The sequence below is a fragment of the Macaca mulatta genome, chromosome 16, assembly GCF_049350105.2.
Source record: "Macaca mulatta isolate MMU2019108-1 chromosome 16, T2T-MMU8v2.0, whole genome shotgun sequence".
In the NCBI taxonomy this organism is placed as follows: domain Eukaryota; kingdom Metazoa; phylum Chordata; class Mammalia; order Primates; family Cercopithecidae; genus Macaca; species Macaca mulatta.
In genome coordinates, this window is record NC_133421.1 from 91,937,536 (window position 1) to 91,960,573 (window position 23,038).

The following is a 23,038-nucleotide window of genomic DNA, read 5'->3' on the forward strand; positions in this document are numbered from 1 at the left end:
TTGCTGGCACCCACACATGGCTGTCCTGGCAGAGCTCAGTTGAGGGCACCAGGGAAGACGTCAGGAAGACAAGAGGCCAAGCCATCCGGCCCCAGGACACAGCCCACGCCTGACCCGTGGACAGAGCCGGGCGTGGGGTAGAGGGAGGATGAACCTGAAGTCTAACTTGAGAGCCCAGCCAGTGCTGACAGGATGATGGGGGCAGGGCATGGAAGAAAATGTGGTTTCTCAATGGGGTTCTGGAAGGACTGTGGGAGGTCTTCAGGGGTGCTCAGGAGGGGAGGATGCACCTAACAGGTGAGAAGGGCTAGAGGTGAAACCCTCCCAAGAGCCACCAGGTGAGCTTTGTTGCGCCCACTTTACAGAGCAAGAGACTGAGGTCCGGAGAGATCCCCACACTTCTTTCTTTCCCCACTTGACCACATTCTTGGAATGACGGCCCAGGATCCAATGGGCATTAGTTTTGAATGTTCCAGCAGCACTGACCCCGTCTCAGTTCTGTCTCCCAATGACAGAGCGAGAGGTCACTGAGGACATCAAGAAGACCTGGCCAGCCCACAACAGCTGCTCTCATCAGACCATGAACACCTACACCCCAACACCTATGCAGATGCAACCCTACACCTGTGCAGACACACCCCTACACCCATGCACAGACGTACCCCAACACCTGTGCACAGACACACCCTCATGCCCCTGCACACCCCTAACCCCACTCTCCTGCACACTCATACCCCTACACCATGCATCACACCTGAACCCCATGACCAACACTCACCACGGGCAGCAGTGTGGTGGGTCAGGCCCCACTGGGCCACGGTGTGGGCTCTCCTGCCCTTTTCACCTCTGCCCCCTGCCTGAGCTGACGCTCACAAGGAAGGCCCAGCAGCAGCCAGGTTAATATGCATTTTTCTGACTTTGGGAGGCCGAGGCAGGTGAATCATGAGGTCAGGAGTTCAAGACCAGCCTGGCCAACATGGTGAAACCCTGTCTCTACTAAAAATACAAAAATGAGCCGGGTGTAGTGGCGGGTGCTGGTAATCCCAACTACTTGGGAGGCTGAAGTGGGAGAATCGCTTGAACCCGGGAGGCGGAGGTTGCGGTGACCCAAGATTGCGCCACTGCACTCCAGCCTGGGTGACAGAGTGAGACTCTGTCAAAAACAAAAAGAAAAAAATGTATTTTTCTGGGAGCCTGGACAGGTTCTCTGGGGCGAGTGAAGGGAAGGCGTGGATTTGGGCCATGGTCCTGGTCCTGGGTCTAGGCTCTGTGCGGTGGGGTCACCAGCCTCCCCTGGCACTGTCCTGGCTGCATCCCCTGTCCAGCCTGGGCACGTCCCACCACATGCCCCACACGGGTCTGGAGTCTGGGGAAGGTGTGGCCACAGGTGTGGAGTGACAGGCTGTGACAGTTGTGTCACCAGATCCTCTGGGCAGGGAGCTGTAAGGCAGGCAGGGTCAGGCCCTGGACAGCCCAGGACCCCAGGGAGGCGGGGCCGTGGCTCGGCCGGAATGTCCTTCCCCGTGACTCGGCTTTCTTCCCCTGACCCGGCCAGTCCTGGCCGCAGTCCTGTCCATGGGGCGGCAACTGGTGCTGGGTGGTACGGCCAGGACTGGGGCAGGACGGGGTGGCCCTGCTGGGATCTGGAAAATGGTGTGCGGGGTTCCCCAGGACGCAGGATGTGGGCTCTGTGTGGCTCCCTAGACCCTGGAAGGTTCCCTGGGACCCGAGATCTGGCCCCGATAGGTCTGGGGGCCTGTTCTGCCACCCTCCCTGGGGCAGCAGCTGTGGTGTCCCGCAGAAAAAAGCCTCTCCGCATTTCCTAGGTCATGTCATGACACAGAGGTAGAGCCTGGCTCCCAACCTGACTGAAGATGAGACTCTTGGGGCAGCCCATGGGGGAGGAAGCAGATCCCAGCCTTCCCTTCATGCCCGTCCCCTCCCACAAAGGTTGCTCTTGGAAAAGGTGGGACCATGTTCCCCAGGGAGCTTAAGCCTGCCAGGGAGCAGGGTGGGAAGGACCTGGGGGCCAGGCCCCTAGGAGGACATTCCAGGGCCCCGTAGCTGGAACTGGGAACAAAAGGAAGTTGGAGGCAGGTGGGGGCAGGCGGGGGCACCTGAGGCTGGTGTCAAGACTGGGGGCCGTGGGGTCACAGGGGGGGCGTCCTGTGAAGCTGCTCACTGGCCAGGGATGGTGCCACCTGTCCACACCCACACCTCCTTTCTTGCAGAAAAGGGCAGCCTGGGCCTGGGGGCTGACCCAGGGCCACTGTGGGGGAGCAGGCATTAGAGCCAGGTCTGGGGTGTGTGCTCCCCACACCACCCAGAGTGCGGCTGCAGAGATGCAGACACACGTGGCCCTTCCTACCCCTTCCCGCACCTCCAGGCCACTAGCAGGCGACGGGATTGCACCACACCCAGAGGTGCCTCTCCCCTGCTGCACCATCGCTGTCTCTGACACATCCATGATTGCTGAGGGAGGGGCATGACCCCCGGAAGGTACCTTACCCAAAACCTGAGTGGTATTCAGTGCCCAGGTGCCCATGGAGTCCTGTGTCAGATGGAGCCTGGCCACCTGGGCCCTGGTGCCAGGCCTGGAATGCCCCCCTCCCGCAACTGCTAGGCCTTTCTACAAGCTGAGCACTTGGAGGTCAGGGGTACCTCATGCTACCAGAGTGCCAGAATCCTCAGAGAGGGGCCCAGGGTCGCGGAGGCTCTGGCCCAACCCCACAGCGCCCTGTCCTGTCCAGGCCTGGGCTGAGCTGTCCCAGGTGGCCTGCTCGCTAGCCGTGCTGAGCCTTTCCTCTGGGTAACAACCTGGCAAGCCCCCAGCCCCAGCCCCCAGCAGCCATCACATCACTGTGACCAGTCGGTGGTCTTCCAGTCCCCCCAGTCAAAGCCCACAGACTTGACCTCTCTGCTGGGAGCCAGTGCTCGTCAGTCTGCCTGCTCCCTCCCCTCTGAGGGCAAGGAGGCTCCACCCCAGCTCTGGGTGGGCAGTCCTGGGGTCCACACTCATGAGAAGCCATGCCTAAGAGGGGGCCAGACCTGGGGGTCCGAGCCAAACCCCAGGTGCTCCCTGGGACCCCAGGAGGGATGAGTGGGCGTCTTCCCAGCTGGGAGAAGACCTGGCTCTGGAAGGGGCGCCCCTTTGTGCTTCAAGAGGCAGGAGGGGGCAGTGAGACCCCAGGCTCTCCGGCTCTGTCTTCCTCCCCCCGTTGCTGCTCTAGGGTGGGTTCAGGGTTCAGGGATCAGGGCCAAGCCGCAGGCAGGCGTGGAAGGTGTCTTGAAGGCTTCGGTGGGGGCCCCAAGCCCAGCTGGCAGGTCTGGTGACTCAACAATCCGGGATGGGGAGCACGGGGCCCCCGCCTCCCCAGCAGGCAATACCTTGTGGAGGACCCATTCCCGAAGCTGCCCACGGTGCCCCCGCCCTCTGCTGCTCTCCCTCACAGAAACTGACGGATCGCCTGGTGCAGGAAGACGGGAGCACCACCTGCATCACCCAAGGCGGCTCCACCACCTGCCCGGGGCGGCAGCACGGGCCAACTACGTGGGGTCTCCCTCCACGAAGTCCGAGGCCCCCTCACCACTTGCCACGGGCCTGGGTTCTGTTCACAGGCTCTCATCTTGATGTCTGGGGATGGGGGTGGTTGGGCCCCAGGTAGGGGTGAGGCCCAGACTCAGCCTCTGTGAGTGCCAGTGGGAGGGCGGGCTCGTTACATTCCACAGAAAGAACAGGCGGCCTTACTGGACTTGGCATCCCGGAAGGCTGGGCTCCAGGTGGAGAGCCAAGGCCCACACGGCCTCACTGCCAGGGATGCGCCTCCCCCTGCCCTCTGGAGGGGTCCTCCATTGATACCCACTGCCTCTTTTGTGCGAAGGTCCGGGCTTACTGGTGCCGGGGCCTCCGAAGCCCCAGGGTCTGTGAGGGGCCAGTTAAAGCGTCCTGTGGCCCTGACAACCAGACTCCTTGGTCCAGGCCAACAAAGGCCTTACACCCTGAAGCTGCCTCAAACCTCGGCACCCAAAGTGCCCCGTTATTTCCACGTTGCAAACGCGCTGGGAGAAGCGCCTCGCGGGGTCCAGCGGGTGGACAGCCCTGGCCTCCCCGAAGGTGGAGACGTCCGGGTTCTCAGCCGCGAGAGGGGCGGGGCAGGGGCGCAGTGCTGGAGTCGGTGGCTTTGTAGGGCCCCGCAGGGCGCGGAGCCACCTGGGGAAACGGAAGTTCAGGGAGGGCGAGGCCGTGCCCCAAATCCAGGCAGCGCAGGCCGCGGGCCGCTCCCCGAGCCAGGAGGGGCCGCCGTCCGCACCGGGACCGACGAGGAAGCGGAGGTCTGAAGGGGGACAGGTCGGATGTGGCCTCAGAGAGGGAGGATGCGGGCCCGGAGCTGAGCCAGGCGGCCGGAACCCCACGGGGCCCGCGCGCCCCTCCCCGCCCAAGGGGCCCCGGCGTTGGGGGACAAGGGGTCGCTGCCTGGAGGACGCTGGGACCTGCCGCGCTGCGCTCCCCGCGAGCCCGGGAAACGGAGGGACGGGGGAATGGGGGTTGGCGGGAAGCAGCGAGCCTGGACTCCGGGGGAGGCGAGGCAGGGTGGCCCCAGTCCCGGGGCGCGGAGGGGGCGGGCGAGCTCCGGACCGGGGCGCCACGGGGACGGTTCCGGTTGGGGGGTCCCTGGGCCCGGCGGGGTTGCGGGACGCGCCGTCGGGGAGCGGCGGCCCGGGAGCCCGTCCGGAGGCGGCGCGGGGTCCGGGCGGGGCGCGCAGGGGCGGCGCCAGGCGGTGACGTGCGCGGGGGACGTGCCGCGCCAGCGACCCGAGCACTTAAAGTCGCCCCCGGCGCGGCGCCGGGCGGCAGAGGCGGGCGGAGGCGGCGAGAGGCGGGCGGAGGCGGCCCAGCGGCGGCAGGTAGGCGCGGCCGCGACGCTCGTGCGCGGGCCGGGGCCCAAGAGCTTCCCCGTGCCCGGCAAGGGGGCGGCCTCTGGGTCCGCACCCTCGCCCCCACCCCGCCCACTTTGTCCATCAGGTCCGGGGGCGCCCGGGGCACGGACTAGCCTTCTCGCCCCCCGCGCGGCCCCCACCGAGGGCTCCCGAGAGCCAGCCGCGCCCCTCCGCGCCCTCGCATCCCTGGCTGCCCAGTCTCGTGGCCCCCGGTCCGGCCGGGCGTCCACCCGTCGGGCTGCCCTCAGGGGCTGGGCTCCGGCCAGGAGGTGGCTGCGCTGGCGGCCAGGCCCGGTCCGGGTATAAATAGCTCGGTCCGCGGCGGCGGGGGGCGCGGGCTATATTTGGTGGGGCTGCTGCAGCCCTCCCTGTATGGGTGGCCTCCCCGAGGGGAGTGGGGAGCACGTGCGCTCTGGCCGAGGCGCTTTCCCCTGTTCACAGCACCCTAAACACTCCCCGACCCACACCCGCCCTTGGGCAATGACTAACAGCCCGTGCAGGGAAATGGAGGATCCCCTCCAGGGCCAGGCTGGGCTCCCTGGGTTCGCCCTACCTCTACCCCGGCCCCCAGGCGTGGGAAAACCAGGCACAGACTTTGGTAGCCTCCCACTTCCTAACCCACGCCTGTTTCCCCATCCGAAAAGTGGGTTGATGAGGAGCCTCCCTGGGTGTTGGGCCAGCCAAGACACAGGGGCTGCAGACTGGAAGGGAAGTCCTTAGCTCTGGCCGGGGCCACCAGGGGTGGCTGGAGTCGGTGAGGGACCAGAGGGGGAGCCGAGGGGCCGCTGTCCTCCTCTCTGTCCCAGAGGCACCGAGCTTCGTGGCCAGGAGGCCTGGGCTGAAAGGGTCCCTCTCCTGGTGATGGCCAGAGTCAGGCCTGTTGGGCAGGAAATGGCCGTTGGCCCACCCCAAGGCCCAAGGGCTTGTCCGTGCTGAGCACAAGGGTGGGTGGTCTTGTGTCTATTGGGGCTGGGGAGTCCAGGGTCCCAGCTTCACTTCACAGGCCTGGGAGTCAGGTGGGGGCTGGCCTGACCGTGCTGGGAGAGGAACTGTTCTCCAGCATGGTGTGGAGGAGGCTGGGCTGGACTCCCTCGTGGCGAGCAGGAACTGAGGAGGTGCTAGGAGGCCATGGCGTCTGCCCCCAGAGAGGCTTTGAGTGCACAGGGGCACTGCCTTGGCAGGTGCAGTCTTTCCCCCAGGGCTCTGTGGTGTGGACAGTCTGGGGTGGGCATCTGGAGGCCTGATCTCAAGGCAGACTTGGTAACGACCCCATGTGACCTTGGGCAGGGCCCACCATCCAGGCCACCCAGAAAGCCATGTGGCCTGCATGGTCAGGCCAGCCCCCACTGACTGAAGCAGGGCACTTTACTTTGGAGGTGCAGCTACCAGAGGGCTCTATGGATCCCGGCCCAGCCGTCAGGCCAGACGGTTCCCCCCCACTGGCCTGCAGTGACCCTTATGCCAGGCTTGGTTGGCTCAGCGGTGGGTTCTGGGGTGACCTGGCCACGTGGGACAGAAGGGCCAGTGCCGCCCCCTCCAGTGAGGAGCCAAATGTGGGCTACACTCTGGGCCCCAGCGGGGGCCTTCGGGGCGGTGGCGCAAAGCCATTGGAGGTGCCCAGGCCCTGGCGCAGGGGCGGGGCGGGAGCAGATAGGGCTCGTGGAGTCCTCCCAGCGTCACCTGCCCGAGTCAGTCCCATCTGTGAAATGGGCCACGCCGGGCAGCCACACGCACAGAACCTCGGGGGCCCCTGCCCCGAGACCCGCGGTTCACGAGTCGACGTCCCCGAGCCGCGCCCACTCAACCCACCTCTGCAGCAAGTGGAGCCGGCCCCGCCCTGTGGCTTCGAGGCCCCGACGCCTGGCGCGGCTCCCGGGCTCCGCTGACCCCGGTGGACCCGCGCGCCGGCAATTACGGTAGCGGCCGGTAGGGCTCCTACTGCGGGCAATACGGGGGCTCCTCCCATGGCGCGGTCACGTCCCCCACGTCCCGCGGCCGGCGGGGCGGGACCGGGCGGAGCATCCTTCCCTCCCCCTCCCCCAGGTGGGCCCCGCCCAAGCTCGCCCACCCGCGCCGACCCCCGCCGGCAGAGCCGGGAAGCCGGAACCCGCAGGCGCCCTCCCTCCAGCCCGGGCGGGGGTGCGCCGAGGAGGGACCTCTCCTGGCAAGGGTGGAGTTTTGGGTTCCCCCCTCCGCCCCCCACCTCCCGCCTTCCTGCTTCCTCCCGGTCACTACCTCCCCCCGAGTCCCCACGACGCCCGCTGGGCGGCGGTGGGGTGGGGGCGCCTCCTGACCCGAGTCCCCCTCTAGTCTTGGCCTTCGGGCACTGGCTTTAGGGTGGAGGGGTGCATGGGAATCCAGGAATGGGGCGAGGTGGCCTCGTGGAGGGGCGGCCTGGCGGGGTCCAGGAGGCCTGGGAGGTGGGGGAAGGCGGCTCTGGACCAGCTCCGGTCCCCACCGCCCCCCGGCCCCAGGGCGGTGACCTCGGCCTTGCGGAATAGCGGTCTTCAAGCTCTGAGACCCCGGAGTGTCAGCTCAGGGCTGAAGCCGGCGGCGGCGGCACATGCAGCCTCCCTTTCCCACGTGGGACTTGAGCCCAGTCCCTCTTGGGGCACCAGTGGGGGCTCCTGGCCCTGGTGTAAGTGGCCAGTCCGGCCTGTGCGTCTGCCCCGCCGGCCTCTGCCGTCATGATGTAAGCGGACACAGCGGCAGGGCACGGGCGTGCGCGGGGGTCTGCGGGGGTCAGAGGTGGGGTGCAGGGCCCAGGCCTGGGGCAGCCCCTTGCGCAGCGTCCACCCCCTGCCAGCTCGGCCGGACACCTTTGCAGGCGGCCGGGGCGGGGCTGCCGGGGGTTACTCACTGCTCCTTCCTTGTTTGCACAACAGGGACGGCGGGGGAAGAAAGGAACTCAGCGAGGCCCCGCCCCCGGTGCGGCGCCCTCCCGCCCTCAGCACCCCTTAGCAGCCAGGCGCTAGCCACAGAGGGGCCGCTTCCTTGGTCCTCAGGCAGCTCCCTTGGATCCAGGAAGGAAAGGAATTGCCCTTTTCCTGCTCCGCCTCCTGCCTGGGCCACAAAGGCAGGGCCAAGGCCCATCCTTCAAGGGCTGGAGTCAGTTAGGTAACAGACCTCGGGCCCGGGGCTCAGGCCACTGCACGGACCCAGGGAACGGGCTGACAGTCCAGTGAAGGCCTCAGCCAGGCGGCGGCACTGCGCATAAACCTGAGGACCTAGGCGGGTGAGGGGTCTGCAGGTCCAGACGCCTGAGGGGAAGCATGCCAGGGTGCCCAGTGCCCCCAAGGAGGTCAGCGAGGTTACTGGAGAGAGGCCCAGGAGGAGCAGGCCTGGGCAGCAGGGGTCGGGTTCCGGACCCTCTGTGCGTGAGTCCACATTGGCTCTGCAGGTCGGCATTTCGAGCCACCTGGCATGGCGTTCCAAGCCTGTGATGGGGCAGTGCAGGGGTCTGACTGGCAGGCACCCAGGTCCTGAGGGGCTTCATGGTTGAGTCCTGGCCTGAAGCCAGGGGTCCTTACAGACCCCTGTGCCCTGCACCCTTGAGGAAACTGCTGCCAGCAGCCCCTGGCTTGGGAGGGCACATGGCTGTGGGATGCGGGGTCCCCTGCAAGGGCTCCACCCACCCCTGTCCCAGGCCTCCTGCTCAGCTTCCAGCAGCCTGGGGTCGTGGTCTTTGGGGGACCCGCTCTCCGGCAGCCCCCACCTGGGAGATCAGCTTTCTCATCCCAGAGGCCAGGTTATTTCTGGGCGGGTTGGCACGCTTCCTGGGGGGCGGGGGGGGCAGTAAATGTCAGGGGGAGGCCAGCCTATGGCGTTTGCCCACGGAGAGGCCAATGCTTGGTGACTGTGGCGTGTGCTCCAGGCAGGACAGCCCCAGGGTGGTCCTCGGAACACCAGGCGACCTGTACCTTGGCCCATCGCAGTGCTGGGGTTACCCTGGGAGATGGGTTGTCTGCGCCGTTATTTCGTGCCCCTTCCCCGTACTCCGCCTCCTATGGAATCCCCTGCCCCAAGCCATGTGGGCAGACAGCTGGCTCCAAGTCAGCCCCTGGACACCAGGCTGGAGTGGGAACTCCTGGAGCCATTTCAGCATGGCTGGCACCCCAGGCTGGGTGAGGACAGACGATGGTGCCAGGCTGTGGTCTGGGGGCTTGTCCAAATGCCTCATCTTGACACAGAAAATGGCCCTCCCCACGTGAGCTTCATGTGGAAGCCACAAGCATCTCAGGTCTCAGAACATGCTGTGCCCTCCTGGCCAGTGAGTCCTGGCACTGCCCCAACCCTCTGCCAGCCCTCCTTGACTCTAGTTCAGGGGCGCCACGTCTCCTGAGGGTGGCCCCCGTCCCCTGCCTCCCCGCGAGCCCTCGTCTGTCTTCTGAGGACCCTGCAAGCTTCAGATGCTGGGTTTGCCTGCGTCCCCCGCCCCCACTGGTGCAGCCAAGGAGACTCAGAGGCCCTGGTGCCTCTTTGTGTTTTGGAGGGGGAGCCTGGGGTACGCGAAATCCGGCTGTTCTGTCTCTTGTGTATTTCCTTCCTTGGCCTTGCATGGCCTGTTTATTTTAAAAAGTGCCAACCTGCAACCCCAAACAAGCTGGGGCCCTGAGGCCGTCAACCCCTCCAGTCTCCCCCATGACCCACAGTCTGCATCCTTTCCCAGTTTCATTCCTCAAGTGCATGTATTTTTAATATCTTGTAGTTACCCTGCTGTATACTGTCATCTTAGGAAACTTTTAAACTTAATACCAGTATGAGCAGGACCTACCCTGCTGCTTAGTGACCCCAGACAGCATGTCCTGAAGTGGTGTGTCCTGGGGAGGTGCGACAGTCCTCCTCTGTCCTGTCCCAGGCACTGTGGTGGGGGCATCCGGTGTCCAGGTGCAGAAGCAAAAGCTGCTCCCGGGTTTCCCAGAAATGGTCCCGAGGCCTTGGCCCCAGGGAAGCCAGTACAGGTTGGGGAGTGGACCTCTGGCCCTGTGGCGGGGGTCTGTTCTGCTCCAGTGGACCGCATCTGCCTCGTCATCATCCAGCCAGCCATAGCTGGCTCCTGGGTCCCCTCGTCAAGCGGCATTTCTCAGTAACAGTGACTTCGTGGAACACTTATGAAGCCCTTACAAACCATCCTCGGACCTCTAAGGCAGGGGCTCCAGGAGGCACAGCACCCGTGGTGGGGATGGTCAGGCAGGCTGGATGTGGGGAGGGTTCGGAAGGAGTGAGGAGCCACGCGCGGAACCCCTCAGACTCTCCCAGCAAAGGTCCTTGCCCTTGTGCGGGTCCTGCCTCTAGTTACGTGTTTGCCTTAGAGGCAAAGTTGGGCCGTCACGGAGGACCCACCAGGATGGGGTCTGCGCACACACTTGCAGGAGGAACCCAAGGAAAGGGGGCGGGGGTGGAGCCCCACAGATTGCGTGGAGCTTGCACAGCAGGCCTGCTGCTGCCTCCCAGGGCGCTGGTTCACAGCAGTCTGGAGAAGCTGAGCCGGCTGGACCAGACCACCCAAGGTCTCAGGTTGCAGCTCCCTGGTAAGGAGAGGACAAGGTGACTTCTGGGTGGGGTGGGGCATGAAGATGGAAGTCTGGCCTCGGGTTCCAACTTGACTCAAACGAGCTGAGCTCCTGGAGTTTACAAAAGGGACACCAGCTTCAGACATTGTGGGGGCTGGCGTGGTTTGCTCTGGTGGGCTGGATGGGAGCCTCCCCAGCCCCTCCCCTCCCCAGGAGGCTCCAGACCCTCCTGATTTTAGGCTGCAGCCTGTGGGTCACTCCAGGCACAGGTGGGGTGAGTCTCTTCTCACTGGAGAAGTTGCTGAGCAAAAGGGCTGCTGGGAGGCAAGGGGGCATCCAGGGATAAGGGGCCAGCTGTGCCCCCCCTTCCCCACCCCACCCACTCTAATACTGCAGCCCCTGTGCTTCCAACTGCCCGCTCCAGCCTGATGCCCAGCCCCTCACCGCCAGCGACTGCCCGCCTCCTCTTGTGCAAGCTCCTGGCGGGCTCCACTGAAGCCAAAGTGGGCCCTTGGGGGCAGGAGAGCCAGAGCAAGGCACGCTCCATCTAGATTTAGACAGGGAGAGACCTGGCGGACGCCACCCCTGAGGCCCCGGGGCGAGCTCAGTGCTGGGGACCGGAGGTGCAGGCTGTTGCCAGAATCATGGTGTGTGGCCCTGCCCAGCACGGGTCAGCCAGAGCGAGCCAGGACAGAAATGACGGCCAGGCCCATGTTCCTGCCGGGGGCTGCTCCTCCCAGGAGGTAATCTGAGTCCTGGCCGAGCCCAAAAAAGCCACTGCCCTTTAGAGCCAGCTGTGTGAGTGCAGGAGGCAGTGCAGAGGGAGTGGGACCCCCAGCTGCTAGCCTCCCTCCACATCCTCCTGCCTCCACCAAGCACCAGGTCAGGGGGCCACAAGTGCGGGCGCTGGGCAGCTGCCCCTCAGCCGAGCTGCGGGGCCATCCAGCCCAGGCGTGTGTGCCACCCAGCTCGTGTTGCTCCCCGACGGGCTGCAGCTGGGATGGTCACCCGGGGAGCCTGAGTCAGCCTGCGTTCTCTCTCAGGTGAGGCGGAACCGACCCTCTCGGCCATGGGAGGGGCCGTGGTGGACGAGGGCCCCACAGGCGTCAAGGCCCCCGATGGCGGCTGGGGCTGGGCCGTGCTCTTCGGCTGCTTCGTCATCACCGGCTTCTCCTACGCCTTCCCCAAGGCCGTCAGCGTCTTCTTCAAGGAGCTCATGCGGGAGTTTGGGATCGGCTACAGCGACACAGCCTGGATCTCCTCCATCCTGCTGGCCATGCTCTACGGGACAGGTGAGGGCGGCCTCACACCGGGCCCCCGTCCGGGGCTCTGCTGGCAGATCCTGCCAGGCGCAGGAGCCCGCGTGTGGCCAGGCTCGGCAACAGGGCCTTCTGCCCGCTCCCCAGGAACCCTGGAGGGAAGCCCTCGGGGCCGGATCCTGCTGGGCAGCAACATGTTCTCCACAGGGCCAACCCAGGCAGGGTGCGAAGTCCATCCTGGCCCCTGTCCAAACGGGTCGGCTGTATTTATAAACAGTCCCAGAGGACAGGGCTGCCCAGAGCCGTTCCTGAAAAGATGGCTGTTCCTGCACTGCAGGGACCACGGAGCCCAGCAGGTGGCACTCGCCTGTCACTCTGCCCTGCGCTCTGGGACTGGCCCCCAGCGTGCCCCGGTGCCCCGCGGAGGGAGGGGTGGCGTGGGAAGGGGAGGCCGGCTGCAGACTGGGAGCTCGGTGGGCTGGCGGGGGCAGAGCTGGCTGCAGGCCCAGCCCCTCTCAGCTGCCGCCCTCCTCAGGCCCACTCTGCAGCGTGTGCGTGAACCGCTTTGGCTGCCGGCCTGTCATGCTTGTGGGGGGCCTCTTTGCGTCCCTGGGCATGGTGGCTGCGTCCTTTTGCCGGAGCATCATCCAAGTCTACCTCACCACTGGGGTCATCACTGGTGAGTGGGGCCGGCCGGTGGGCCGCAGGTGCCGAGAGGGGGGCGGGCTGTGCACTTCTGCTCCTGGGTCCAGGCCGCCTCTGGAGGACAGCAGGGCGGGTGGCTGCGGGATGTTCCGGCCCCACCTCGTTGTCCCCCTCTCGCGTGTGTGGGTGGCAGGGGCTCTGCACACTGGGAGCCCGAGCCCGTGGGCACCTGGGGGTAGAGACGCGGGTCTTGGGCTTTGGGGGCAGCCTTGTGGGGGCTCTCACCACATTCCCTTTCCTCAGGGTTGGGTTTGGCTCTCAACTTCCAGCCCTCGCTCATCATGCTGAACCGCTACTTCAGCAAGCGGCGCCCCATGGCCAACGGGCTGGCGGCAGCAGGCAGCCCCGTCTTCCTGTGTGCCCTGAGCCCGCTGGGGCAGCTGCTGCAGGACCGCTACGGCTGGCGGGGCGGCTTCCTCATCCTGGGCGGCCTGCTGCTCAACTGCTGCGTGTGCGCCGCACTCATGAGGCCCCTGGTGGCCGCCGCCCAGCCGGGCTCGGGGCCGCCGCGATCCTCCCGGCGCCTGCTAGACCTGAGCGTCTTCCGGGACCGCGGCTTCGTGCTGTACGCGGTGGCCGCCTCGGTCATGGTGCTGGGGCTCTTCATCCCGCCCGTGTTCGTGGTGAGCTACGCCAAGGACCTGGGCGTGCCGGACACCAAGGCCGCCTTCCTGCTCACCGTCCTGGGCTTCATTGACATCTTCGCGCGGCCGGCTGCGGGCTTTGTGGCGGGGCTTGGGAAGGTGCGGCCCTACTCCGTCTACCTCTTCAGCTTCTCCATGTTCTTCAACGGCCTCGCGGACCTGGCGGGCTCCACGGCCGGCGACTACGGCGGCCTGGTGGTCTTCTGCATCTTCTTCGGCATCTCCTACGGCATGGTGGGGGCCCTGCAGTTCGAGGTGCTCATGGCCATCGTGGGCACCCACAAGTTCTCCAGCGCCATCGGCCTGGTGCTGCTGATGGAGGCGGTGGCCGTACTCATCGGGCCCCCATCAGGAGGTGAGCGCTGCGCCCCCAGGCAGTTCCCCACGTCTGCCCTTCCCATCAGATGCCCGCTTTGTGAGGCAGGGACACACACCCCTAGGCAGCTGTCAGCATTGTGGGACTCAGAGCTGAAGGGGGTGCACTGTGCTGAACCGGCCCTGATTCTGCTGGGGCCAATGGATCTCCGTTAGGAGTGGGGGGCTCGGTCTGGCACAGTGCACCCCAGATAGACAAGGCAGCTAGGGGCTGGATCCGTGGGGTGGGCAGCTCTTCCAGGCTCTACATGGGCACCACGTGGCAGCTCCGGGCAACCCCACAGCCAGTTTTTGTATTTTGGGGCCTCCTTTTTGAAGGCTGACTGAGCTAACACGTGAGGGAAATTAGGTTTGACTGGAGCAGCCTTGCCCAGGCTCTGGCTGCCTGGCGAGGGGGTCCTGGGCTTGGGGAGGGCCAAGGCCTCACCCCCAGACTCGTGTCTTGGAGTCCGCAGTGGCCAGGACACAGGGCTGGTGCTGAACATAGCAGGGCTTCTGTGGCTGCCCACTGGAAGCCTCAGGGGAACTCGGTGGGGACCAGCCTGACTCCTGCCACCAACCAAAGCCCAAACTCTCCGCAAAGCCACTTCTATTTTTAGCCTCTTAAGTCTTCGTTCCCCTGGGGAGGAGGGAGAAGAGGCTGAGGAGGGAGGATGCCCCCAGCTGGAACACATGGAGGAGAGAACACCTCCCAGCCCCACCAACTCAGAGGCAGACAGGGCGACCCGTGTGTGCTGAGACGCAGAGACACAGGCTTGGGGGAGCTGTGGGCCCTGGGGGCAGCCCGCAGAAGCAGCTGGGACTAAAGGGGTCTTCCTACAGGCAAGCTCCTGGATGCGACCCACGTCTACAAGTACGTGTTCATCCTGGCGGGGGCTGAGGTGCTCACCTCCTCCCTGATTCTGCTGCTGGGCAACTTCTTCTGCATTAGGAAGAAGCCCAAGGAGCCACAGCCCGAGGTGGCGGCCGCGGAGGAGGAGAAGCTCCACAAACCTCCTGCAGACTCGGGGGTGGACTTGCGGGAGGTGGAGCATTTCCTGAAGGCTGAGCCTGAGAAAAACGGGGAGGTGATTCACACCCCGGAAACGAGTGTCTGAGTGGCTGGGCGGGGCCGGCAGGCACAGGGAGGAGGTACAGAAGCCGGCAACGCTTGCTATTTATTTTACAAACTGGACTGGCTCAGGCAGGGCCATGGCTGGGCTCCGGCTGCCGGCCCAGCGGATCGTCACCTGATCAGTGTTTTGCGGGGGAAGGTGGCGGGGTGGGAACCATGTCATTCCAGAGTGGATCTGTGGTGAAACCAAGCCACAAGGTTACAAGGCATCCTCACCAGGGGCCCCGCCTGCTGGTCCCAAGCAGCCTGCGGCCACTGCTATGCTCAAGGACCTAGAAACCCGCACTGCAAGACAACGTGACTTTAATGGGAGGGTGGGCTGGCAGGGCAGGTGCTGCGTGGGGCCCTCTCCAGCCTGTCCTACCCTGGACTCTCACGTGGGGCCTGTGCCCACCCCTCTAGTGTCTTGGGGACAGCTCCTTCCACCCCTGGAAGGTGGAAATAAACCTGGATGTGGGTGGAGCGTCAGGACAATGGTTTCCTAGGACTGTGTGGTTTTGCCATGTGGCCTAACTCTGTGTCCCAAATCTCACATCTGCTGGTAGCCTGGCTGTTCCTACAGTGGCTCTGTCCTCACCAGCTTTCCCTGCAGCAGCACAGCATTCGTAGCAGGGGCAGGCACTGCGTGGAGGGGGGTGCGGGGCGGGTGCCTGGAGGCCGCTTGTGCCAGGATGGTCTCTGAAACGTTCCCTGGGAGCCCCTAAGTGGTGGTTATATGGGAGCTGAGGTGGAACAGGCCACTTTATTCACTGCTATGTTTAAGAAACAGGGCTCTCCTGCCTTCCCTTTTTCGCCCCTCTGGCTGGCAGTGTGCACAGTGCGGCCAGTGCCCAGGGCTGGTCTTTGTGCCCTGTCCTCCATCCAGCCCAGTCCAGCACTTGGGCTTGTCCTGGGCACCTAACACCCACCTGCCCTCGTGGCCAGCAGTGGCCTGCGTGGCTGGGAGCCCGGTCAGAGGCCGCCGGGGCCCTCAGTAGGTGCGTCGTGGGCGCTGGGGACGGCAGCGGGTGCCCTGGCGGGCTGCGTGCAGCCGGAGAGATGCCATGTCCCTGCTCCTCTGCAATGAAAAGCAAGCGAAAAGCGCACATCTCAGCTCCAGGTGCCCCCATCTGCCCCTGGCCTTGCCCCAGCTGGGCTGGAGTGCTCTCAGCCCAGGCTCCTGCCTGCAGCCGCAGGGCTGTGGAGGCCTCTAGCAGGGCTCAGGCTGGCGGGCAATGCCAGCAGCTGCAGGGATCAAGGTCCACCTCTGCACAGCCAGGCCCATGTGTCTCGACAGAGTCCACCAGCCCCACCCAGCAGCTGAAGGGAGAAGGACGAGGAGGTGGGAGCAGGCAAGGTGGTGGGAAGCAGGCAGCCTGGGCCTCAGAAGACACATGGCCTTCCCCGGCCGGCACCCCCACATCAGGGCCCCATGGGGGCTGCTCAGACCCAGGAGTTGCCACCTCTGGACCTGGCTGTGCCTGGTTCTGCTGGCCTCAGGAGTGACCTGGGCTTACAGAGGTACTGGCAGGGAGGTCATGGGCCGGGTGGGGGGTGCTTGCTCCTGGAACCCTCTGTTTCCAGGTATCTCAGGCCCTCACCCTCCCCTAGGCAGGAAGCAGGCCCCTCCAGCTCAACTGTCGCCCCTCATCTGCCCCACTCTGGTCCCCACACCCACAGCACACAGCAGAGGCCCAACACAAAGTGGCCAGGCAGTGCTGCTCCTAGACAGACACGCCTGAGGGGCCCTGCTCAGTGATTCAGGAGTGGTCCCGATGTGGGAAGGCGGCCATGCGTGGCTGGGGGCACGGGACGTCTGGGGGCTGGGGTCCCTGGGGAAGGCGGCCATGCGTGGCTGGGGGCACGGGACGTCTGGGGGCTGGGGTCCCTGGGGAAGGCGGCCATGCGTGGCTGGGGGCACGGGACGTCTGGGGGCTGGGGTCCCTGTGCCGCAGAGTGGGTGTTGAGTTCTACCACCCCCTCCTTCAGCTGGTGTCTTTATAGGCGAGAAACCATGGGGCAGCGGGTCTGCTCTGACACAACAGGCAGGAGTGAAGGGAAGGGAAGCCCGGGGCCCGCTGGAGGAAGCTGGGCGCAGAGGTCTGGTGTGTGGGCTGCACAGAGCTACCCCCCAACCCCGGTGACAGATTCTGGGGCCAAAAGTGGTTCAGGTCTACCATGTTGTGAAGACCCCCTGACCAGAGACACGTCCATCCAGAACCCACTGCTACGTGGGGCGGGGCGGGGCGGGGCGGGGGGCAGAGGGCACACAGACTTCTTCACACGATCCCACATCAGAGGGAGGTGTTCACCTGGCCTGGGCTTTCCCAGAGAACAGCCCTGGAACAGATGTGTGCAGGGCCCGTGCTGGGGGAGGTGGTGGGGGAGGCGCACGGAACCCAGAAAGGGCCTGGTGGCTCCAGACGCTGCCATCCCTGGGCCTTCCAAGGGGTCTGTGGTGAAGCTCCCAGGAGGCACTGCCCAGTACCTGGCAGACCTGCTCTTCCCCTCTAAACCACGTCTGAGGACACAGACCCAGCCAGACTCAGGTGCAGAGAACAAGCTCTCTAGCCCTGTCCGCTCAGGCCCTCACAGGGGAGATGCAGAGCCACCACCCAGCAGGCCCTGAGGACGTGCAGCCCCTGCTCCCTCTCAGGGCAGGGAACCCCAGGAGGGAGGCTGCGGGCCTGGGGAAGGTCAGGCAGGAACTGGAACTTGGGTCTTGCCATTTTCCAGTTGGGGCCGGAGAACAGGGCAGGGGCTGAGCCTCACCCACGGCCACAGTGAGGCCCCACACACCGTCTCAGTCTGGGGCAGCAAGAGGGAACCATGTGAGGGGGCCTGGAGACGGGGAAGGCCCTGGGAGACGGCAAAGTCTGCGCAGGAGGGGCTGGCAGAGCTCCAGGCCACAGGCCTCCCCAGGGTCAGGGCGGAGTGCGTCACAGGCAGAGTCGGCGGGACAGCCCCGGAACCCCCTCAGCACACACCCACGTGGGGCTCAGAAAGCTACACCATTCTTAGTTCGAGCAACCTCCACACAAGCGACCCAAAGTCTTTATGCTTTCACTACAAACCAAAATATCCTCATCTTAGGCAGTGTGACCCTGCTGGCGTGGCTGTGGCCAAGGACCAAAGGAGTGGCCTGGAGTGGAGAGTGTGGGGTGGAGGTAGGGGCGGGAGGGAAGCTGGAGGGGAGGCGGCCTAGCCTGGCTGAGCTCATCCACACACAAGCACAGGTCAGGAGTAGGTGTGGACCTCCCTGCTCTGGCAGCCCGACAGCCCCCGAAGGCCTTGGATAGGGGCCGCTGCTGTGTGCTCCGGGGCGGGCAGAGAGGAACCGCATCCTTGTTCCTGTGCAGGGCCATCGGGGCAGCTCCTGGGCTTCAACAGCTCAAGTGACAGGGGAAGCCCTGAGCACTGCAGCCCTATGGCAGTGGGAATGGACACGCGCTCACCCCAGGCGGCTGGAGTGCCGCTGCCGGCGCCACCTCAGAGGGCAGGGGCTCTCCAGAACCATCACACAGAACATGCGTGGACTTCCGTGTGCACACCAGAGCCCAAGGGGGCAGCACGGCGAGGAGCAGTCGCCACCCCTCCCCGCCCGGCAGGAGGCCCAGGGCACAGCTCTCCTCCTGCTCTGCCAGCTCCCAGACACCCACAGGCTGAGAAAGAACAAACAGTCGTCTCAAAAAAGTATTTTCACAGAGTTCACCTCAATGCATCGAAAACTCTCCAGCTGATGAAATAAAGACCACATGGAAAGGGGAGGGAAGAAAGGTAGAAGTCATTATGAATTTATTATTTACACAATTGTTAAAGTACACAAATACAGTGGCGATACAAACGCACAGCTTGGAGACTGGCCGCCAGTGCACAGCTGACACAACGTCCTACCTACGTTTCCTGCACGGGGCGACGGGGACTAGATACTGGGCAAGGACTGTCACAAGCACACTCCGAAGACGCAACCCGGCAAGGCTCAGGCTGGAACCCGGGCGCAGAGCTGCCTCGCACAAACGTTCTGGCGCTACATCAGGACCACGGGTATTTACAAAGCCAGCTTGCGCCACTTCAGGCCACAGCCGCAACGTCTCTCCGGGTCGGGGACGTCCACCTTCAGGAAGGCGTCCGGCAACAAAGAAAATCTCTACCTTGGCTCTGACCCACCCCAACCTCCCTCTGTACTTCGACACACAGCTCCCACCCGCTCAAGGCCCCGCACTCCAAAATGCTTACACAGTAACCAGCCTAGGATTCAGAAAGCACCCATGGGCTCAGCCAGCCAGCCAGCCAGCCGGGAGGGTGAACGACTGTGTTCCAGGACGCCAGCCAGTTACGGTGTCCGGGTATCTCTGGGGAGGAGAGGGAAGAACCCAGGTACACACCTTCAGGGTCCTAGAGTCCAAAGGGAACATTGTCCATCGTGATGGGGTCCAGAAGTGCCCACGAACACAGACTGCACTGCGCATCGGGGGTGGGAGCACAAGGCCACTGGCTACTGGCCAACTGCTGCGGAGTGAGAGGCGAGAAGGCATCCTGGGAACCTCAGGGCACAGCAGCGTGGAGCCTGGGGCAGCACCAGCTCACGGAGACCGCCTGCCTTCTGGTGGGACTCGGCGCCACGCACGCTGCTTCACTTCTGACCAAGAGACACGCGCCCAACAGAAGGTCACAGAGCGCAGACCCTACTTCCTGGGCGTGAAGGTACTGGGTCAGGTTGGGAGAGTCACCTGCTCCTTGGCACCTCGGGGTGGGTCCTTCTGACCTGCCGGCTTTTCTGAGCTAGTCTTGGCACCTGGCAAGGACAGCCCTGCTCCTGGTTTTGAGCACGGGCATTCACACAGATCGACTGCCAATCTGCCCAGGAGCACTGAGTGTTGAGAAAACGTACCGAGTGCAAAGGCAGCAAAGGCAACAAACACTGCAGTAACCACACACCTCTCGGTTCACAATCCTCTCCCAAGGGATCAGAAACGCATCTTCCACCTGTAATCCTGGGACTCCCAATTGTCCTGCTAGGGTCTCAAAGCCTCTGCTTCCAGGTTCTCAGCTGCCTGCCCACCTCCTGGGGAAGAAGAGCACAGCACTTTGCCTGGTAACACCCACCGCGCACCCCTGCTCCGCGGCAGCCTGCGGGTCCCTAACTGCTCTCCAAGGGCCTCAAGAGTTCCCGACAGCAGGGATTTCAATTACAGGAGGAGGGAGGGTGAGACGCCAAAATCAGGTTGAAGAGGTCCCACCACACACGGGCACGCACACACACCACAGACTTCTGCTGAGAAATCTCCTCTCCAAAGTGGACAACACAACACTGCAAAACAAACACAACACACACCCTTGAGATCTGCCTGCACCCTCTCCCTGCCCGACTCCACCTCATACACAAACTCCAATCCAGCCTGTCTCAGAATTCCTTAGAGTCAACATTTTTTTGTAAGACCGCAAAAACAGACAAGAAAGAAACAATAAAAAGACAGATTTTCTTTACACAGATTTAAGCCAGTAATTTTTAGCAAAATGATACAAAACTGTCTTAACCAAGTAGAAGATTGGTAGTTACAGTGGAATCGTCAGGGAGTACAGGGCGGCCACCACTGGAGGGAGCTGAGGCCCTGGAAAGGGAGTCTGACTCTCTGCAATTCTCTCTCTGCTTTTCTTCCCAGCCCCGTTACAACCGAGTTCACGTGGAGGGCCGCAGTGCAGCCCCAGCGGTGGCAGCTCTTGGAGTCTGTCCGTTTAGTCTGTTTCCCCCATGAGCGTCGCTGGGTGAGTGGCCTGGAGAGCTCCCGGTGTTAACATTTCGATCCTAGACCGGGGGACGCGTCACTAGTAAAGCCATTGGTAACAGAGTAGATCAGCCATGCATTGTCTGCCCTTCACAGCAATAAGGAGAGTTCTCATCGGTGCACGACAGACTGAAGACCACTGGAAGCCACCCGACCAGGAATCTGTCGGAGCCAAAGCACAGGAGAAGGTCAGCATGGGGCCGGGGGAGCTGGTCAGGCACCCGGGCACAGATACCACGGTGACGGTGCTGGGCAGGGAGGGGACGCACTGCCACTGCCTAGCCCCAGTCTAGACGCCTGGGTCCCTCGCCACGCACAGGGGCCTCTGTGGCCGGGACACGTGCTCAGCAGAACGAGTGACAGGAAGACGGGAAGGAGGAAGAGGCATGCAAGCAAGGTGCCCGCAGAGCCGAGCTCGGCACGGTCGGAGGATCAGAGTGGAGCGGAGATGGGTGCTCCTGCCTCCCTTCCTGGAAAGGAACCTGGTGTTTGAAAACGGGTACCCCTCTCGGGGAAGACGTGAAAAGCAGTTCCTGTCAACACATTTCCAGAGTGTGCACAGTGTGAAAACTGCAGCAGGTCTCCCAGCGGCACGGACCCGACAGAAGCGCAAGCCCCTGCTGGAAGGAGCTGCCGAGCGCGCGTGGCCGCCAAGGAGGGAGCACAGCGTGGACGCCGGCCATGCACCGACGGCGGGGAGTGAGTGGGCTGCAGCTGGAGGAGTTAATACAGACGAAGCTGCGTGGACAAGACGGCTGGGCAGAGACCAAGTGTGAAAAGAAACACAAAACAAGGACAGAGATAAATGAGACAGGAAGAGAGAGGCGACTAGAAAAGCCGGCATGGCAGAGACCGCCAGGAGTGTGGCGCGGCAAGAGCTTAGGAGCCCCCAACACAAGCGTGGAGCCACTCAGCTGAGCAGGACACAGACGCCCTCCAGGCACGGCCCACCCTTGACAAGGCAACTCAAGTGCTCAGGGCACCCGCCTTGCCGCTCCTGCCCCACGGGTGGGCGCCCAGGACAGGAGGGGAGCAACGGCACACAGAACGCAGTCACGGGGAGGCCACAGGCCAACAGGATGGTTTCCTGGGCTCACTCTGTTCCAAGGCTCTCTGTGGACAGCCTCCCCCCAAGACTGGGCAGCGGACTACCGCCGCTCTGCACCCCACAAGAAGAACAGAGCAGAAGAAGCCTCACTCTACCTCCAGCACCTGGCATGCAAGCCCAGCCCACCTGCAAGCTCCCACGGGCGGGGCATGGTGGCTCCCACCCACTTGGCACTGCTGCCTGGCGCCCGCCGCGCGCACACTCACCCAGTGCTGCCTTCCGATGGGAGACGAGCAGCTACTTGCCGTGGTGTTCGAAAGGAATGCTATTCTGAGGTGGGGAAAAGACAGCTGTTGGTAAGCGTCCCGCCGGCCCCCTGACTACCTGTGTCGGCCCCATGTCCAGATGGGCGTCCTTGCCTCAACCAGGTCCACAGACCGACGGATGCCGCCTGGGTGAGCCCAGGCACGGCGCACAGCCTCACTTGCCTCTTGGGACGGGCCTCTGGATAGGAATCACTTGCTCTTAAGGCCAATGAGGGCACGGGACAGGCCCTCCTGAGTCTTCTCAAGCACTAAGGAAACCTGACTCCCAGCGGGATGGCAGGTACTGGGCAGCCCCACAACTGGGTCTCAGGGCGCAGCCTGCAGGCAGCGGAGACGCACGTCCTCGCCGCTATGACAACACGGCTCAGGCCTAGTCCTGGACAGGGGTTGATCAAAGCGAGTCATCAACTGTTGAAGTGACGAGGCGTTCTTCGCACAAAGTAACCCCAAACAGACTCAGCAACTAGATGGCCTTTAGGGCCCAGGCTACCGTGGCCAAAGAGCCCTGGCCGAACACCAACAGCCCGAGAAGAGGGGGTGAAGACGGAACAGACCCAGGTGGAGTCCAGGCTGGGGCGGGGTCCTACAACTATGGGGGTCTCTGTGACCTGCAGGCAGGGCTGCCATGTGGTCCTCCACCCAGCCATGGCCAGCAAGCCCTGGGAGACCTTCCTGCTGCCTCCTCCCATCTCCATGGGGCGCAAGGACTCCTGAGAGGAGCAGAAAGAACCGGGAAGAGCGACGGCCCGAGGAGGAAGACTGGCCGGGGATGAGTCACTGCCCGTGGTAACTGTCTCTCCAGCTCACCTGAGCAAGCAGGTGAGGCACTCAGAGCACTCGAGCCTCCTGTACCCCCCTTGGGATTCAAAACGGGGGGCCGCCGGTCACAGCCACCACCCGTGCTGGTGCTGGCAGAGTCTGGCAGGAAGGGAACACAGCCAAAGCCTTCCCGTGAGATGGTGACGGAAGGGCCGGGCCTGGAGGTGGGGAGCCCTCAACATGCCTCTCAAGAAGGCCCCCCAGGGTATCCAGGAGCAGAGGCCAAGATGCTTCTTTCAGAAAGAACACACCCCCAAACCAGCTCTCTCTGGAGACTCCTCCCTGCTAAGAGTCCACATCGTATTTCCTCACATGGAAAACAAGGGCCTAAGAGCCAGCCGTGGGTTCCTGCCATAGCTCACCATGGAAGGAGGCACTGCTCACGGCCACCTCAGGGGCTCGTGGCTATGATGGCCACACCCAGGTGCCACCAGGGCTGTGTTCCGAGAAGAGGCAGCTGGACTCAGGCCGTGGCTGCTCAGCCCGCTCAGGACGGCTTCACTGCCCTCGAAGATCCCAAACCACTAAACAC

General features: G+C 64.0%; 2 protein-coding genes across 20 annotated transcripts in view; one reads left to right on the top strand and one right to left on the bottom strand.

Moving 5' to 3' along the window:
- Positions 1-4,151: 4,151 nt before the first annotated feature.
- SLC16A3 (solute carrier family 16 member 3) lies at positions 4,152-15,019 on the top strand. Of its 3 annotated transcripts, none has more exons than XM_015120640.3 (5): positions 4,152-4,332; positions 11,495-11,743; positions 12,246-12,389; positions 12,659-13,414; positions 14,257-15,019. In XM_015120640.3, the coding sequence occupies exons 2-5, from the start codon at positions 11,521-11,523 to the stop codon at positions 14,529-14,531; spliced, it is 1,398 nt and encodes a 465-aa protein (XP_014976126.1). In that variant the 5' UTR covers positions 4,152-4,332; positions 11,495-11,520; the 3' UTR covers positions 14,532-15,019. The 3 variants fall into 3 exon arrangements, with proteins under 3 accessions (XP_014976126.1, XP_014976125.1, XP_014976124.3); XM_015120639.3 differs by lacking the exon at positions 4,152-4,332 and adding an exon at positions 4,777-4,905; XM_015120638.3 differs by lacking the exon at positions 4,152-4,332 and adding an exon at positions 8,312-10,469.
- The window catches only part of CSNK1D (casein kinase 1 delta), a 38,381-nt gene continuing 24,815 nt past the window's right edge, over positions 9,473-23,038 (bottom strand). For 8 of the 17 annotated variants that reach the window (XR_013407520.1, XR_013407523.1, XR_013407526.1 and 5 more), the window contains exons 9-10: positions 21,628-21,691; positions 18,301-20,475 (exon numbers count right to left, since the gene is read on the bottom strand). Coding sequence is in view for 7 of the 17 variants with exons in the window: in XM_015120646.3 (XP_014976132.1) it covers positions 21,659-21,691 (33 nt within the window). In the remaining 10 variants the exon portion in view is untranslated. Of the gene's footprint in view, positions 15,606-18,300; positions 20,476-21,627; positions 21,692-23,038 lie in introns of those variants that run through there. The other 9 variants (XR_013407521.1, XR_013407527.1, XM_015120645.3 and 6 more) reach the window with 5 other exon arrangements.

Coding starts and splice junctions, on each gene's coding strand:
- SLC16A3 (XM_015120638.3), top strand. CDS start 10,121: ATGGTCAGGCAGGCTGGATGTGGGGAGGGTTCGGAAGGAGTGAGGAGC. Junction 11,744..12,245: donor GGCCATGCTCTACGGGACAG/GTGAGGGCGGCC, acceptor CGCCCTCCTCAG/GCCCACTCTGCAGCGTGTGC. Junction 13,415..14,256: donor CATCGGGCCCCCATCAGGAG/GTGAGCGCTGCG, acceptor GTCTTCCTACAG/GCAAGCTCCTGGATGCGACC.